Source organism: Myotis yumanensis, unplaced genomic scaffold (genome assembly GCF_028538775.1).
Source record: "Myotis yumanensis isolate MYYU_CA2020_CCGP unplaced genomic scaffold, mMyoYum1.0.hap1 SCAF_2, whole genome shotgun sequence".
In the NCBI taxonomy this organism is placed as follows: Eukaryota; Metazoa; Chordata; class Mammalia; order Chiroptera; family Vespertilionidae; genus Myotis; species Myotis yumanensis.
The window spans coordinates 9,264,305-9,280,504 of record NW_027223753.1 but is presented as its reverse complement, the minus strand read 5'-3'; the positions used below and the strand labels follow the sequence as shown (position 1 = coordinate 9,280,504).

The following is a 16,200-nucleotide window of genomic DNA, read 5'->3' as shown; positions in this document are numbered from 1 at the left end:
AGACGGCTGTAAACATTGTCTGCCCCGAGGGCAGGAGCCCCTCACTTCACACAGGGGTCCAGCAGGTGGGGGTCCTGCACCCACCCCGACCTCCTGACCAGCATCTCCTGGTCCCTGACCCCTTACCACTCAGACCCCCTCTTACCACGGCTGGGACTTCAGGGGAGAGGGGACAGGGCATAGAAAAGCCGGGCCACAAGGAGTATGCCCTCTGACAGGGGAGGCAGAGTCCTTAAGAGCCCCTGGCTGATGGGGAAGAGAAACGGACCCCCCCCCCCCCCACCACTCCCAACCCCCCAACACACACACACACACGCACACAGGTCCTGGGCCCGGGTCTGAGTGGCAAGGGGACAGCTCTGGCGCCCTCCCTGCTGCTGTGCGGCCCCAGGGCTGGAGTTATCGGCCTGGAATGCCAGGCTATGAGCTCAGCCTCACGGGCCTGCGTGCGTTGGACTGTCAGCAGGACCGTCTCACTGGAGAAGATTTCCAGCACTCTGGGCCACGGCGAGGCCTAAATTTAGCCGGTAGACAAGGGGCTGGCCCTGCGCCCAGGACGGCCGGGCCTTATAAAGCGCCGGCAGTCGGGCCCGGCACACTCCCCCGGAGCCCGCCGCCCACACCCCTGCGTCCACCCTGCCGCCCGGCCGGGGCCCGGCTGCCCGCTGTGGATGAGCCACAGGACCTCCTCCAGCTTCAGAGCCGAGAGAAGCTTCCACTCCTCCTCCTCCTCCTCGGCCTCGGCCTCGGCCTCCTCAGCCGCCCGAGCCCTCCCAGCCCAGGACCCACCCATGGAGAAGGCCTTGAGCATGTTTTCCGAGGATTTTGGCAGCTTCATGCGGCCCCGCTCCGAGCCCCTGACCTTCCCAGGCAAGTGCTCGGGGCTCTGCCGGATGGGGGACACCCGGGAGGGGACACCTGCTCCGGGCACCTCTGGATGTGGCTGTGGCTGCCGAGCTGCACGTGGCCACCGGGACAGATGTGGCCACCGGGACAGATGTGGCCACAGAGACAGAGGTGGCCATGAGAACAGGCAGGCCTTCAAAGAACAGGTGTGGCCAGGGGTCAGCTATGGTGTTGATGGCCACGCAGGGAGCTGGAGCTCTGAGGGGCTGCATGAGGTTGAGGGGGGGACGCATCCCCTACTCTAGGTGTGGGGCGGGTTGCTACACACACACACACACACACACACTCACACACACTCACACACACACTCACACTCACACACACACACACACACACACACACACACACACCTGTGCCTGTTGAGGCTCTAGCCCCGCCATGGGAAAGGCAGGCTGCAAGAGGTGAGGAGGGTGGGCAGGGAGGTTAGGAGCAAGAGCTGAAAGGGAAGTCAGGCCTGGGGGGCCTCCCCTCTCCCCAGGAGAAGGAGCCGGAAGCCTGAGTTCTGGGTGCAAGCCTGCTCTGTGCTCGGCTCACGGCAGCCCTCCCCACAGCCCGCACTGGGGGGCCGGGCAACATCAAGACACTCGGCGATGCCTACGAGTTTGCAGTGGACGTGAGCGACTTCTCCCCTGAGGACATCATCGTCACCACGTCCAACAACCACATCGAGGTGCGCGCTGAGAAGGTGAGCTGCCCGCCCACCCGGACCCCAGGCTCTGCCCCTGCACCCTCTGCCCAGTGTCCCTACTCCCATGTCTCATCCTGGGACCCCAGACTCTACCCCATGTCACTCCGAGTCCCCAGGGCACCTTGGAGACCTTGCTCTTGTAGCTCGTGGACCTCAAGATCCCCGTCACTGCCTCTCTCTGCCCCGAGATCCGTTTTCCAAGAGCCTGAGCAGCTGAGAGGGCCACAGGGGAATGGGAGCGGGGAGGGAGTCAGGCAGGGGGCACTTGAGCCGTGAGGTGAGAGAGGGAGATGGTGGTTGAGTGAGGACAGGTGAGTGAGGACAGCTGAGTGAGGACAGCTGAGTTGGGGACTCACCTGGACAGCTGCGGGAAGAGTTCCCCCACATGACACCCCTCAAGCCCTCTTCCCTTTTGGCTCCAGAGGCCCAGCCTCCAACCTGGGACCCCTGAATTAGAGTCCCTGCCATTCAGGGCCCCACACTCCAAACCCCACGCTCCCTCTCCCCACGGCTCTCAGGGTCACTGGGTCACTAGCCCTCGGAGGAGGGTGTGCCGCAAGCTGCACCTGGATGCTGCCCGCAGTGGGCCACAGCCACAGGTGCCCCATAGAGGAGAGGGGCTGCCCACAGCTCTGCCAGAGCCCCCAGGGCCCGGCTCCCTCCCTGAGCGCAGGATGCTAGGTGCCTGGGCACCCTGTCAGGGAAGCCAAGGACTGTGGGCGCCAGGACCAGTGGGCAGCATGTGCCAGCCCTGCCACTCCCGCCAGTGACTCAGCCACCCCAGGCTCCTCTGGACACTATGTGCTGACCAAGCCGTGGGGGAAGGGCCACCGGCCCAGCCCTGACCGTGGAGACCCAGTGGGTCTGGGTGTCCAAGAGGGCCCGACTCGGCCGTGTGCCAAGCCCCCTGCCTGCCCATTGGAACCCTCAGCACCTGTGCACCTGTCCCTGCATAGTCCTGGGCCTGTGGCCACCATCATCCTGGGCAGACCCTGCACCAGCCTGAGAGCAGACCCCTCAGCAGGAGGGGCCCCGCTGGACTTGGACGGGGGAGAAGGGGCTGGGGCTTGACATGAGCCGGACAGGGGTGCAGGGCAGCCGGCCCTGACCCAGCTCTCTCCCCCCCAGCTGGCAGCTGACGGCACGGTCATGAACACCTTCGCTCACAAATGCCAGCTGCCCGAGGACGTGGACCCCACTTCCGTGACCTCGGCCCTGAGGGAGGACGGCAGCCTCACCATCCGGGCGCGGCGACACCCGCACACAGAGCACGTCCAGCAGACCTTCCGGACAGAGATCAAAATCTGAGGGCCGCCCTTCCCCTGCCCTCCCTGACTCCCCCTCCCCCCACCTCTCCCCCCTCCCCCACCGTGCCACTGGCCTGCCAGACTTTTCCTAACCCCTCATAACCCCTCATAAGAGCTGCCAGGACATCTCAGCCCGGGTCCCAGCCCTGACACCCCCAAGACCCCAGGTGGATCACCCCCACCCCAAAACGGAGGCCTTCTGCTCTGCCCAGGACAGGCCAGGGGCCCCCTTGCCTTCCAGATGTGGCCTCTCACTTAGTGCAGAACAAAGGGATCGGGGTGGGGAAGGAAGATCCAGAGAACCCACTTGGGAAGGAAGCTGCGGCGAGGCAGGGTCTCTGGGCAAATAATCTGCAGGACAGAGGGACAGCAGCTCCGCTGCCCTGCGCAGGCTCTGCCAGGCAGGGGCGGGGAAGGGCACTGGGACCCCCTTGGCAAGGGGAGCAGGAGAGGCAGGTCCCCGGGGCACAGGGAGGCCAGGAGACAGCCATGATGGAAACCTCCCCTTTCCACTCTCTAAGCCCCAAACCAGCTGCCTGCCCACCTGGAGCGCCCAGCCAGCCAGCTGTGCCAGGGCAGGGCCAGGTGGCATTTGTATACAGATGGGGTTTTTCCAATCCAGCTGGTTCGTGACAAACGGTGTGAAACTCCTGCCATCTGTTACCTGCTCGTGGCCCCAGGCCAGGCCAGGCCAGGCTGAGGGGTGCAGCTGGTCCTCCCCCTGCCCCCAGGCGGGGCTCCTGGGGCTGCCTCCATGCAGATGGATCACCGACCCCATGACCCCATGTGGGAGAGAGACCGTGGGTGGGGCTTTGGGTCTCAAGGTCAGACCAGTGTCTGGCCAACCTTCGCCATGGCCAGTCCTTCCCCCTCTTCAATCTATGAATCTATAGGTTTGGTGTGTGTATACCGCTTGGGGACACACACCTGCAGGCCTTCAAATCCTAAGCATTACCATTGGTTGAGTCCAAATTCAGAACATTCTAAAGTCAGATCCAATCTCCATATCTATCAGGGGGGAAGCTGAGTCTCTGAGCAGGTGGCTGCCCAACTTGCTCATGAACATAAACCCAGGAAGTCCGAGGCTCCTCTCAAAGCGCCCCCCTCTGGGTACCGGGAAGTAGTTCCCCCTCTCTGCCTCTCTCGGCCTTTGCTTCTGTCCCCACGTCTTCCTGCTGGAGAAAGCCCCCAGCCAGTTCCCTCCTGTTCCCCAGGCCAGGGAGGGGCTCAGGCAGCCTTCATCTTGGGGAGCCTCAGTTGCCCGCCATGATCGTGGCTCCGTCTCACATAGAAAACCAGGGGTAAGGGGAGGGTGCGTCACAGGGTAGGGTGGCCTCTCGCCTGCCATTCTGGGGCCCTTAGGGGACAGTTCTGGGGGAGAAGGGCAAGGGAGGGTCCTGGCATTGTACCCTGCGCACACAATAAACGACAGAATCCCCGACTTCTGGAGACCACCTGCCTGAAGTTCTCACATTTGGGGTGGGTTCGAGGCAGCTGGGGTGGGAAACCCCAGGATAAACAGACATGCCTTCCTTGAAATGTTGGGGTTGGGGTAGTAGCTCACGCAAAGCTCAAGAGCTTACAGAAATGTGGGTGTCCTTTGGCCTCCTCCCTTGGCTTCCAGACCCACCTGGGCCGGATGTGGAATTATTTCCGTGAAGAGCCTTGCAGTGCCTTCTCTTCCAACCGCCAGCCAGCACCTGCTGCCCAGGCCAGGCACAGTCCCAGGTGCAGGAACACCAAAGGCCGGTCAGCTGCACCGGGTCCCTGCCTTCTGGAAGCCTATCTCGTGCCAGATGGCCATTGAGGATCAGAGAGGCTGAGTGATTGGCCCAGGGTCACAGAGCTGAAACCTGGCTGGAGTGTTGGCTAGTTGAGGAGTCTGGGTGCTCTCTGGAGAGACGCCCTGCCCCCATACGCACCCCACACCCACCAGGTGATACTGAAATCACTGCCAGGCGCTGGCCCCCTGCAGCTGGAGCTGCTAGCAGGAGGAGGGGAGGGAGAGGGGGCTTGGTATTTCCAGCCGAGGTGACTCACGGATTCCACTGGGCTATTTGCAGCCCCGACACTCATCAGCCCGAGGTTTGGGGGAGGAGCCGGACCAGCCCCCACCCTTCCTCAACTCCCACCTGCAGGGTCAGGCTCACCTTGGTGTGGGGACCCCAGTGAAGCCCCCCAATCCTGGGCCGGGCTGGAGTGAGCTGGGCCGCCGGCAGCCCTGGCTGGAAATGGAGTCAGCTCTCCACGTGGCCAATGGGGCCGAATACTTGCCACCCCCAACCCCCAGGCCCCAGCAGCCCCCTCCCCAGACTGCGGTTGGGGGAGGAGGGTTGTGCAGAGGCCAGAGTGCCAGCTGGGGACTGGACACGCCCAGGCTGAGGGAGCTTTCCAGCCAAGGTGACCCTATGGGAGAGGAGGGCCGGGAGGAGGGGACGCAGGCTGCCCCCTAAGCCTGGGACTGGCGGCAACCCTTTGTCCCCCAGGACCCCCACCTTTTCCAGGCTAAATATAGGCCTGGCTGAGGGCCCTGCGCCCCGCCCCCCACCCTGTGTAGAATAATTATAGCAGCCCCATTCATTGAGAGCCCAGAGTGTGCCAAGCACGCTGCTCATCCCCACAAAAATCCTGCAAGGTGGGTACCAAGGGGGACAGGCAGGTTCAAAGAGGTCAAGCAACAGGCCCAAGGTCACCAGCTTGGAAGCGGCATGGCTGGGATTTGAATCCTTGGCTGTGGCTCTAGTCCTCTGCAGCCCTGGCCCGTGTGGCTCAGTTGGTCAGATGTTGTCCCATGCACTGAGAGGTCATCAGGGGATTCCAGGTTGAGGCACATGCCCAAGTTTCCGCCTTGATCCCCAGTAGAGGGCATGCAGGAGGCAGCTGACTGATGTTTCTCTCTCTCTCTCCCTCTAAAAAACCAATAGCCCTAGCCGGTTTGGATCAGTGGATAGAACATCAGCCTACGGCCTGCAGGGTCCTGGATTTGATTCTAGTCAAGGGCACAGGCCCGGGTTGCGGGCTTGATCCCCAGCGGGGGGCGTGCAGGAGGTGGCTAATCAATGATTCTCTCTCATCATTGATGTTTCTATCTCTCTCTCCCTTTTCCTTCCTCTCTGAAATCAATAAAAATATTTTTTTAAAAACATACATTTAAAAAAATCAATAAAAAGCATATTTTTGCCCTGGCTGGTTTGGCTCTGTGTGGACTGAAGGATCCCAGGTTTGATTCTGGTCAAGGGCACATGCCCAGGTTGTGGGCTCAATCCCCAGTAGGGGTGTGCAGGAGGCAGCCCATCCATGATTCTCTTTCATCATTGATGTTTCTATCTCTCCCACTCCCTTTCTCTCTTAAATCATTAAAAATATATTAATTTTTTAAAAAAAGCTAACAAGCTTCAGTAAAGAGTGGAGGGTCAGTCATAAACTCTGGAGCCACATGACCTGGGTTCAAATTTTGGCTCTACTTTTTCTGAACTGTGTGATCTTGAGCAAGTACCTTAACCTCTCTGTGCTGAAATAAAATGGTGCTAATAGGGTCTACCTGTTAGAATTGTTTTGTGTTAATGTGTTAATGTAAAAAAACCAAAAAACAACAACAACAAACATTCAAACCTGTAAAGAATTTTTATCAGTTTATTTGAGCCAAACTGTTGACAACTATCAGGATGAGATAGTGCTCTGGAGAATGGCAGTTTCTCATCTTGTATTATGCGTTACCATCAAAGGAGAAGACGTAGGTGGGTTACATGAAATCCATTGGTGATAGATTAGGGAGGCGGGAGAAAGCAAATCAGGGAAACCTCTGGGATTAGATAAAAAGTAAAATGATAGACACATGCTTCTTGTACACAGGTGGGCATCAGATAGTTAACAGTCAACAATTAACACAAGAACAAGAACAAGGAGGGAATCTGTGGGCTCCGCCAGGGCTGTGCTCTGCAGGGGTCCGGAAAAAGGGAAGTTACAAGCTGCCCTGACATTCCACAGGTATGTTATCTTAGATGCAAAACAACAGTAGGCTCAGTAAAGATCGAAATTGACCTTTGTCGGGGAAGACACTGGTCTAGAACATGACTACCCACTAGACACTGCTTGTTAATTAAAGGCTTTAATTTCAGAACGTCCTCTGTGGTTACTTGAGGTCTCTTGAGTTTGCAAGGCCGCCATGCAGGCCTTTCCCGAGTTAGTCAGGTTAGCATGTGGTCCCTTTTCGTCCACACATGTAAAAGCTTTGGCACTTGGTAGTGACATAGCTCACGTATGTCATGCACTGAAACGCCCAGTAGGGCTCAGATACTGGTATTTCATATAGATTTGGATCCCGATATCCCCAGCCTTACGCACACTCTCCCTGGTGCCACTGGGACCAAGACATGGGCGGGGGGGATGGGAGATGGGGGAGTGGCGGGAGGGGTCAGGGGAGCTGCCCTAGTACCCGGGTCTTCTCTCCAGGAAAAGCAGGTGAGGGCAGAGCTAAAAGGTTCCCTGGCCCCCCAGTAGAGCCTGTTGGGGCCCCAAGGGTGGAGGTGGGGAGGGAACCTCGGAAGACTTAGTCCCCTCAGCCATAAACAAAGATCAGATAGCACCTCCCAGGGCCGCTGTGAGGAAGCTGAGAGAGGTGATGTTTTAGTATAAGCTCAATAAATGCTAAGCTCTTGTTAAAATTCCTTGTTAAAATTTCCTTGTTTTCCGAACAAGGAAATCAAAGACTCCACCACACTGGCTCTGCCCTCAAACACGGCAGGGTCCTGAGGGGCTGGGTGTCTTCAGCCGGCTGGATGGGGGAGAAAGGCCAGGGCCTCTGGGCAGGGGCAGGGGGCTGTTTACTGTCAGCACAGCTGGCCTGGGGCTCACTGCCAGCACCAGCCAGGCCGGTCCCCCAGGGCCTGCATCTAGGCACAGCCTCCAGGAGAGCGTGGGGGCTACTAGACTGGGAGGGGGCCCTCTGGGTGCCTCCCTGAAGGACAAAAAGCAGGGCTGCTGGCCCCAGGGAGCCAGAGAGGAGAGGTAGGTCTGTCCTTTCCTCCGTTCCTCCCTTCTCGCACAGTTCTTGACCATCTAGTGCCCCAGGCCTCTCAAAGTGAGAGGCAACAGGTATTTATTTCAATTCCAGGTCAGGGCACATGTCCAGGTTTCAGGTTTGATCCCTAGTAGGGGGCATGTAGGAGGCAGCCAATCAATTATTCTCTCTCATCAATGTTTCTATCTCTCTCTCCCTCTCCATAAAATCAGTAAAAGCATACCTTTAAAAATAAAATTATCTCATTGGAGCATTTGAGACCTTGCTTCTCGGCAATGCCATCAGTTTGGCTCAAATAAACTCTTATAAACATTCTCTACATACATACATACATACATATGTACATACATACATACATACATATGTACATACATACATACATATATAAAATGTCCTCATTTATTTATTTTTGACAGGACATGGTCCTGAATTAAGCATGGATGCCAACCTAGGGACACATTCACTTATTCACCCTTTCACTCACTGGTTCAATAAAGCCTATCATTTATTATTTTTTTTAAATATATTTTTATGATTTCAGAGAGAAAGGGAAAGAGAGAGAGAAACAACAATGATGAGAGAGAATCACCGACCAGCTGCCTCCTGCACGCCCCACATTGGGGATTGAGCCCACAACCTGGGCATGTGCCCTGATGGGGTACCAAACTGTGACCTCCTGGTTCATAGGTCGATACTCAACCACTGAACCACGCCGGCAGGGTTAAAGTCTATCGTTTATTCATTGGTTCATTCCCTCAACAGGTTTTCGGTAAGTCCATACAGAATGGTCTGTTGTTAAAGCTCTGAGGTCCAAATTACTTCCATTTCCAGCCTGGCTCTGCCACTAACTAGCTGTGTGACCAGCTGCTTAACCTACTAGAGCCTCAGTTTCCTTGTCTGTAAAATGGAATAGCACCTCATAGGACTGTGCTGAAGAGACTAACTGAGCTATTCTCCATCCATGTGCCCCATCTCAGTGAGGGCCCCACTCACCTGTTCAGCCTCCCAGACACTCCCTACATGCTGCCAGGCCCTAGGCTGGGTCCTTGGAAATTCTTCATTCTTCCTTCATTGGCTCATTCAACAAATGTGGACGGAGTGCCTACAGCATAGCATGGGGTCACGATGCTGTGACAACAGGTGTGTAGTCACACTGTCTGGGGTTTGGATTTGGGCTCTGCCTCTGTCTGAGTCGGTGACCTCGGGCACATCACTTCCTCTCTCTGGGCCTCAGTTTCCTCATCTGTATAATGGCAATAAAAATTGCACCCACCTCACAGGTCTGGTGTGAAAGGAACTTGAGGCAGGTGGTGCACCTAAAAACATCAATAGTCATTATTGCAGATGAAAGGGGAATTGGTTAGAATGAAAGTCTGGCTTCTGAATCCATGGACCCCCCGCTGAGCCCCTGTCCCAGGGCCTCTGGCTCCCTGCCCAGCACGTTCCCACCTTCCCCAGCCCGGCAGGCCAGGTGCCCTCCAGTCTGATGATAGGGCGACACCTGCTGGTGAAAAGGTAGATGTGCAGCCAAAGTCTTCACGCTTTTCCTCAAATTCCCTTTGTCAGTTGTCTCTGGCCTCTTCTAGCCCAGTGATTCTTTTTTGTTTTGCTTTGTTTTCTTTTATTTTGGCCCACTGATTCTTAGCGAGGAGAAGAGAGAATAAGGGACCTATGTTGTCCAGATTATTCTGTCACCACCTCTCTAGGTCAAACCATCCCCTCCTTGCCTGGATTAAGGGGCAGCTTCCTCAAGCTTCTGATCCCAGTACAAGAACTAGAGGAAATTTTTATTTATTTTTAAACTATGTTTTTATTTTTAGAAACAGAGGAAGGGAAAGGGATAGAGACATCGGTGAAAGAGGAACATCATAGATTGGCTGCCCCCTGCATGATACTGGGGATCAAGCCTGCAACCAGGGCATGTGTCCTGACCGGTAATCGAACCAGCGACCTCTTGGTTCCTGGGTCGGTGCTAAAACACTGAGCCACACTGGTGGGGCTAGAGGACATTTTTTAAAAGGTAGGTCTGGTCATGTCACTCTCCTCACAATTTCCAGTGGTCCCATCTCAGAATAAAATCAAAAGACCTCATTGTGACCTGCAAGGCCCCACATAATGTGGCCCCTGCCACTTCTCTGGCCTCTCTGCTCGTTTCATGTGTGGGCTTTGCTGGAGAAGAAGCACCTTTGTGGTGGGGACCCATCTGTTTTGTCACAGCTCCATCCCAGCTCCTAGCACAGAGCCTGGCACCCAGCAGATGCCCAATAAATACTTGGTGAATGAATGAATGAATGAATACCCGAGCCAGACTGACTGTATGCTCCAGGTCCTCCTTCCTGGGACACTCCCCACCCCTGCCTCCTTGCCTTTGTATGTTTCGCTCACTGGTCAGATTTTAGCTTAGATGTTACTTCCTGCAGGAAGCCTTCCCTGATTTCCTCTCCCAAAGTGAACTGGGCACCCTCCTCCAGCCCCAACAACATTCTGTGTGCCCTATTGTTGCATTTATCAGAAGCTATGGCAATTAATAGTCACCTTTCTTGACTTCCCCACTAGGCTGTGAGCTCCAAGACAGGGTTAAATCTGTTCTCTCTGAATTCCCTCTGCCTAAGAGACCTTACTAGGATGAGAGGCCATTGACCCTATGGTTAGGAGCAAGAACTTGAGCACCAGGCTTTCTTTTTTTTAATTGGTATAATTTGGGGGTTATTATTATTATTAATGATTGATTCTAGAGACAGAGGAAGGGAGAGGGAGAGGGAGAGAGAAACACAAGTTCTAATCCCAACTATACTAGTCCATGGGGACTTGAGTGGGTCCTTCAACCTTTCTGTGCCTCAGTTCCCTAATCTGTGAAATGGGTACAAAAATAGTGCATCCCCAAACTGGCACAACGAGGGTGTTGTTTCCCTGGCACAGAGCAAATGGTCGATACATGTCAGCTACTATTTGTAGGAACCTGGTAAAAACAGTCAATGAATAAATAAGTGAACATTCAGCCATTTTAATATGAGAGCCTTGAGACACTTCCTCTTAGACCTACATATACCCTCACACACACCAGTGACCACACTACACTTCCTGCTGGGGAACCTGACTGCCCTATGGAGCAGAAGCCCCCCTTTTTTGTGTGTCTCTAGGGGGACAGCATGAACCTGGTATGCAGTAGATGCTCAATAAATAATATCTTGCCCTAACCGGTTTGGCTCAGTGGATAGAGCATCTCTCTGCAGACTGAAGAGTCCCAGGTTCGATTCCGGTCAAGGGCATGTACCTTGGTTGCAGGCACATCCCCAGTAGGGAGTATGCAGGTGGCAGCTGATCGATGTTTCTCTCTCATCAATGTTTATAACTCTCTATCCCTCTCCTTTCTCTGTAAAAAAATCAATAAAATATATTTTTAAAATAAATAAATAAATAAATAATATCTTACTTTATTTGTTCAAATATGATACTCCCTTCCCTTTTGCACACTTCTGCTCCCTCTTGTTCCCTCTATTCACTCGGGTTGCTGGACCCCACCTAAGTTCTGCTGGGTCTCGTGCCCTTGGGTGACCCGTACACTTGTACGTGAGCCAAGACGACAGCAGCCAGCGTGTGCGCTGGGGCGTCCTGATGCCATTCTGGTCGGCCCTGGGTAAGATGCCAGCCCGGTGGCCCTGGGAGGGTGGCTCACAGTGCTCGTTCCTTCTCGCTTTTTATTTATTTTTTAATTACATCTTTGATGTGGAAAGTATTACATATGTCCCCCTCGCTCCCCCACTGACCCAGTCCCCCGCCCCAGGCCTTCACCACCCTATTGTCTGTGTCCATAGGTTATACCTATACATACAAGTTCTTTAGTTGATCTCTTCCCATCCACCTACCCACCCCTGCCTTCCCTCTGAAATTTCGCAGTCCCTTCCATGCTTCTACGTCTCCGGATCTATTTTGTTCATCAGTTTATTTTGTTCATTAGATTCCACATCTGAGTGAGATCGTGTGATACTTGTCTTTCTCTGACTGGCTTATCTCGCTTAGCGTAATACTCCCCAGGTCCCTCCATTCTGTCTCAAAGGGCAAGAGATCCTTCTTTGTTTACTGCTTAATAGCATTCCATTTGTGGTGCAAATGTACCACAGTTTTTTTTATCCCCTCATCTACTGATGGGCCAACCCCCCCTGCCATGGTCAGGCTGTTCCAGTTACTCTGCCTGCCCACAGACACAGGAGGAGAAAGCTTTGAGCAAGCCCATGACTGTTTCCCAAGCCAAATACCTTGTAGGCATTGTCTTTAAGGGGCTCCCCTTGGCTTCAGGGGCCCCCTGGGGACATAGTGGGCTGAGTGGGGAGGAAGCTGGGGCCACAGTCCCTCTGCAGGGTGGCAGGGTGCCCCTGGCCTGGGCAATGTGCCCCCACCCAGGATGGCCTCCTGAGTCAGATGGGGGCTGGCTGTCCCCACAGAACAAGATATAGGTCTTCATTGGAGGGGTGACAAGTCCTAGGTAAGGACCGGGAGCTTGGGGTGGCACAAGGGGTGCTGCCAGGGAGAGCTGCTTTCCACTAGCACAGTCGATGATGAAAGTTAAGTGAGCTGTGGGCATGGCCTTCTCCTGGTGAGCTGTGAGCACAGCCTTCTGATGGTGGGCCGGCTTCCCACCTAGAAGGAAGGCAAAGACCAAAGGTTGTGTTAGCACAGGGATGTGGTTCTGTTCATTCATCTGCTGAACCACCTGTTCATTCATCCCACAGGCACTGACACACGTACATGGAAAGAGTGGGGTCTAAGGGCCTGGACTTCAGCCTCAGAGAGACCTGACTACATCCTGCTTCCCCTGCTCAGCCATCTGCCTCCCAGAAGCAGGGACCATTTCCTGGGAGCTTCTCGTCTTTACTGTGCACACAGATGGCCTGGCATCTTGTCCACACGCAGATTCTGCAAGGGTGGGTCGGGGGTGGGGCCTGAGGCCCTCAGGGAGCACCATGCGGCCCTTCCCCTCCCCACATCAGACCAGAACCTCAGAGAACACCTTAGTGCCTGGTCCCCTTTACCCCAAGGATTCCTGCTCTGTGCTTCCCTCCCAACACAGAGCCCAGCGCAGGGAGAAACAGCTGTGAGCCAATCCGTCCGTATGTCAATGAAGCAAGTGCAAGAGCTGGTGTCTCTGAAGCGAAAGCCAGGGTGCTGGGGTCCAATCCCAGCAGGTCCAGGGGTCCCCAAAGGTGTGGACGGAGTCGGCGAAGAAGGAATGACAAGACAGCCTTCAGTTGATCAGCAGCCTAGTCAGTACCTATAGCCAGGATCTCCAGCCAAAGTTCTGGTCGGAGTTCTGGTTAGGAACTGATGAGGATCTGATGTTTATTGTCTTGTTACATCCGTATTTATACCAACCGATTTTAATCCTGTCAATTTCTATTATAAAGGTTAGGGCGTTTCTTATCTCCATTCCAGGGAGTAAAGATTATGTAGCTTAACTACCCGCCTGGCACTTAATTAAGGGGTTGTATCCCCTCCCTAACCTCAGGGAAAGATCCCCACCTGGGGAAACAACCTTTCTCGGAGAGGTGACCTTGGTTAAAACACATGGCGCTAAAGGGAGCAAACATATTAAGAACAGTATGCTATATATGCCAGGTCCATTGAAACATATGCTGTGCAGATGTTTCTTTCCTGCAGCGACTGTGTCAAGCAGCAAGGATGGACCGGCTTCCGGCACCAGGGCTCTTCAAAAAGTGATGTTTCGAGTTCCCCTAATAATAAACAACCCATTCTCTGCACTGTGTGCTCGTCACCACAACACAGGCTAACAGGAAGCTTCTGTTCTGCTAGGCTGGTTGATACAAGAAACAAACGTGAAGTCCATCCCCAGCTTGCAAATCCTGGCAGCCCAAAGGGAGGGTAGCTGTGCTCTGTTCTCACCTCCCAGCACCCTCAGCAGGGCTCTGCCCCTCACCTCCCAGCACCTTTGGGGCCGAGGCAGCCTCTGCCACCTCCTACCTGAACTGGTGTCCAGCTCTGTCTCAGGGCCCATGATTTGGGCGCTGTCTCTCCGGTCCGCGGGGTCTTCTAATGAGGCCACCGCTGCTGCCACAGCACCTGGTCTAGCCTGGTCAGTGAGCGGTGGCAGGAGGAGCCGTTTTTTGGCAGCCTCTTCCCGGATGTAGTTCCCCATCCAAGGACCAGACCTTTTTTGTTTACCGGATCCGGATCTGCTGAATGATGTCCTCCCGGAACCACAGGAACTGGCCTGGGGCAGCGAGGGGATTACTTTGATCCACAGGGTTATGTCAACAAGGTTGTTGTTGGGTCTTTGGGAGGCAGGCCTCCTACCAAACAGACACCATTTCTTCCACCTTCAGCTGCTTCCTGTCTTGGGACAGGCCTTAGAACCTTCTCGTCCAGGCCTCAGTTCCCAGCCTCAGTCCTTACCACCAGTTTGGTTGCGTTGTGTTTTTTTCTACCTAAGCGTTTATGGGATGCCATGTCTGTAACAGGCCCTTTGTCTGGGGGACCTAAACAAAAAGCTTTTTTTTTTTTCCTCATGGTTCTGGATGTTGGGAAGTCTGAGGTCCAGGCGTCTGCAGATTTAGCTTCTGGTGAAGGCCTGCTTACTGGTTCATAGAAGCTGTCTTTTTTTCTGGGACAAGGGGGCTCTTTGAGGGTCTCTGTTATAAGGCTCCCACCTCATGATCTAATCACCTCCCAAAGACCCCCACACACACCTCCTAATGTCATCACACTGGGGGGCAGGTTTCAAAATATGAATTTGGGGAGGACACAGTCTACAGCATCCTTTATGCCCTGGCCGGTTTGGCTCAGTGGATAGAGCGTCGGCCTGAGGACTGAAGGGTCCCAGGTTCAATTCCGGTCAAGGGCATGTACTTTGGTTGCGGGCACATCCCCAGTGGAGGGTGTGCAGGAGGCAGCTGATCGATGTTTCTCTCTCATCGATGTTTCTAACTCTCTATCCCTCTCCCTTCCTCTCTGTAAAAAATCAATAAAATATATTTTTAAAAAAATAAGTCCAATCAACTGAAAAATAAAAATACTTAACGAAGAAAATTGACATTGTTTCATTAAATGGAAGCAGTATTACTACTATGAGTAAGAAGTAACTATGCTGGTCTGGCTCAGTTGGTTAAGCATCATCCCATGCACCAAAGGTCCCGGGTTGGATTCTCTGTCGGGAGTCAGGGCACTTGTCCGGTTGCAGGCTCCATCCCCAGCAGGGGGCATGCAGGAGGCAGCCCATTGATTCTCTCTCTCCCCCCTCCCTTCCTCTATCTCTCTAAAACCAACGTAAAAAAAAAATTAGAGTACTGTATTCTGATTCTGACATCAAAGGTGTGTTTTCCCCCACTCAACCAAGCAATTAACTCAGTCCAGACACTGTCTAGTACCTGGAGATAGTGTCAGACCCCACAGGTTATGGGCTCTCCTACAAGACTACTACCCCACCCCCACTGGGTCGCAGGCTTGATCCCCACTAGGGGGCGTGCAGGAGGCAGCCGATCCATGATTCTCTCTCATCATTGATGTTTCTATCTCTCTCTCCCTCTTCCTTCCTCTCTGAAATCAATATATATATTCCAGGTTGTCATCGAGCTTCTATATATTAAAGGTTCCCACAACCCTCCCCTTGGGTTCGATTAATTTGCTAGAGCAGCTCACAGGGTTCAGAGAAACATGTTACTTCTTAGGTCGCCAGTTTATTATTAAAGGTGAGGAGTGAGTAATAAAACAAGACCAAGTCAGTACAGCTAAGCTGACTGAAAATGGAATTTGTATAGTCAAGTTCACAAAACCAAATGGGCTGAAGCACGAGGAATAGATTTAATTGTACTTTAATGAGCCTGAGGACTTAAACTTTTGAACTTCTCAGCTGTACATCAATGCCTGGAGAGAGATACAAATCCTATAGACAACCTTCGGAAGAATCAGGAAAGAATGTTCTCTTGTCCACACCACCAGACATCCATGTTGACGTAAGAAATGTCCAAACCTGGAGAGGATTGTTGTAAGCGTTTATTTGAGGCAAACTGACAACAGATGCATGGGCGCAAGGTCTCAAATGCTCCGGAGAACAACAGCTTTGCAATTTCTTATATGCATTTGGAATTAAGAAGGGAACGTAAGGAAGAATACATGAAGGTTGAAGAGAGCAGGGTGGGGAGTGGGTTTCAGGATAGTTAACCAGATGCTGTGCTCTCTCTTTTCTTTATCTTTCTCTCTCTCTTCTTCTTAATTTCAGAGAGAGAGGGAGAGCTAGAAACATCGACGATGAGAGAGAATCATTGATC

The 16,200-nt window shown here is 53.7% G+C and overlaps 2 protein-coding genes across 3 annotated transcripts; one reads left to right on the top strand and one right to left on the bottom strand.

Annotated features, from left to right (window-relative positions):
- Positions 1 to 610: 610 nt before the first annotated feature.
- HSPB7 (heat shock protein family B (small) member 7) lies at positions 611 to 4,342 on the top strand. Of its 2 annotated transcripts, none has more exons than XM_070404177.1 (3): positions 611 to 870; positions 1,458 to 1,591; positions 2,723 to 4,342. In XM_070404177.1, exons 1-3 carry the CDS (start codon positions 672 to 674, stop codon positions 2,900 to 2,902), a joined length of 513 nt encoding a protein of 170 aa, XP_070260278.1. In that variant the 5' UTR covers positions 611 to 671; the 3' UTR covers positions 2,903 to 4,342. The 2 variants fall into 2 exon arrangements, with proteins under 2 accessions (XP_070260278.1, XP_070260277.1); XM_070404176.1 differs by having other exon boundaries at positions 1,446 to 1,591.
- Positions 4,343 to 12,104: 7,762 nt separating this feature from the next.
- Positions 12,105 to 14,072, bottom strand: SRARP (steroid receptor associated and regulated protein). The gene is made up of 2 exons (XM_070403059.1): positions 13,898 to 14,072; positions 12,105 to 12,559 (listed from the first exon to the last, which is right to left on the bottom strand). Exons 1-2 carry the CDS (start codon positions 14,070 to 14,072, stop codon positions 12,105 to 12,107), a joined length of 630 nt encoding a protein of 209 aa, XP_070259160.1.
- Positions 14,073 to 16,200: the final 2,128 nt, after the last annotated feature.

Coding starts and splice junctions, on each gene's coding strand:
- SRARP (XM_070403059.1), bottom strand. CDS start 14,072: ATGGGGAACTACATCCGGGAAGAGGCTGCCAAAAAACGGCTCCTCCTG. Junction 12,560..13,897: donor AGAGCTGGACACCAGTTCAG/GTAGGAGGTGGC, acceptor CCTTCCTTCTAG/GTGGGAAGCCGGCCCACCAT.
- HSPB7 (XM_070404176.1), top strand. CDS start 672: ATGAGCCACAGGACCTCCTCCAGCTTCAGAGCCGAGAGAAGCTTCCAC. Junction 871..1,445: donor CGAGCCCCTGACCTTCCCAG/GCAAGTGCTCGG, acceptor GGCTCACGGCAG/CCCTCCCCACAGCCCGCACT. Junction 1,592..2,722: donor TCGAGGTGCGCGCTGAGAAG/GTGAGCTGCCCG, acceptor TCTCCCCCCCAG/CTGGCAGCTGACGGCACGGT.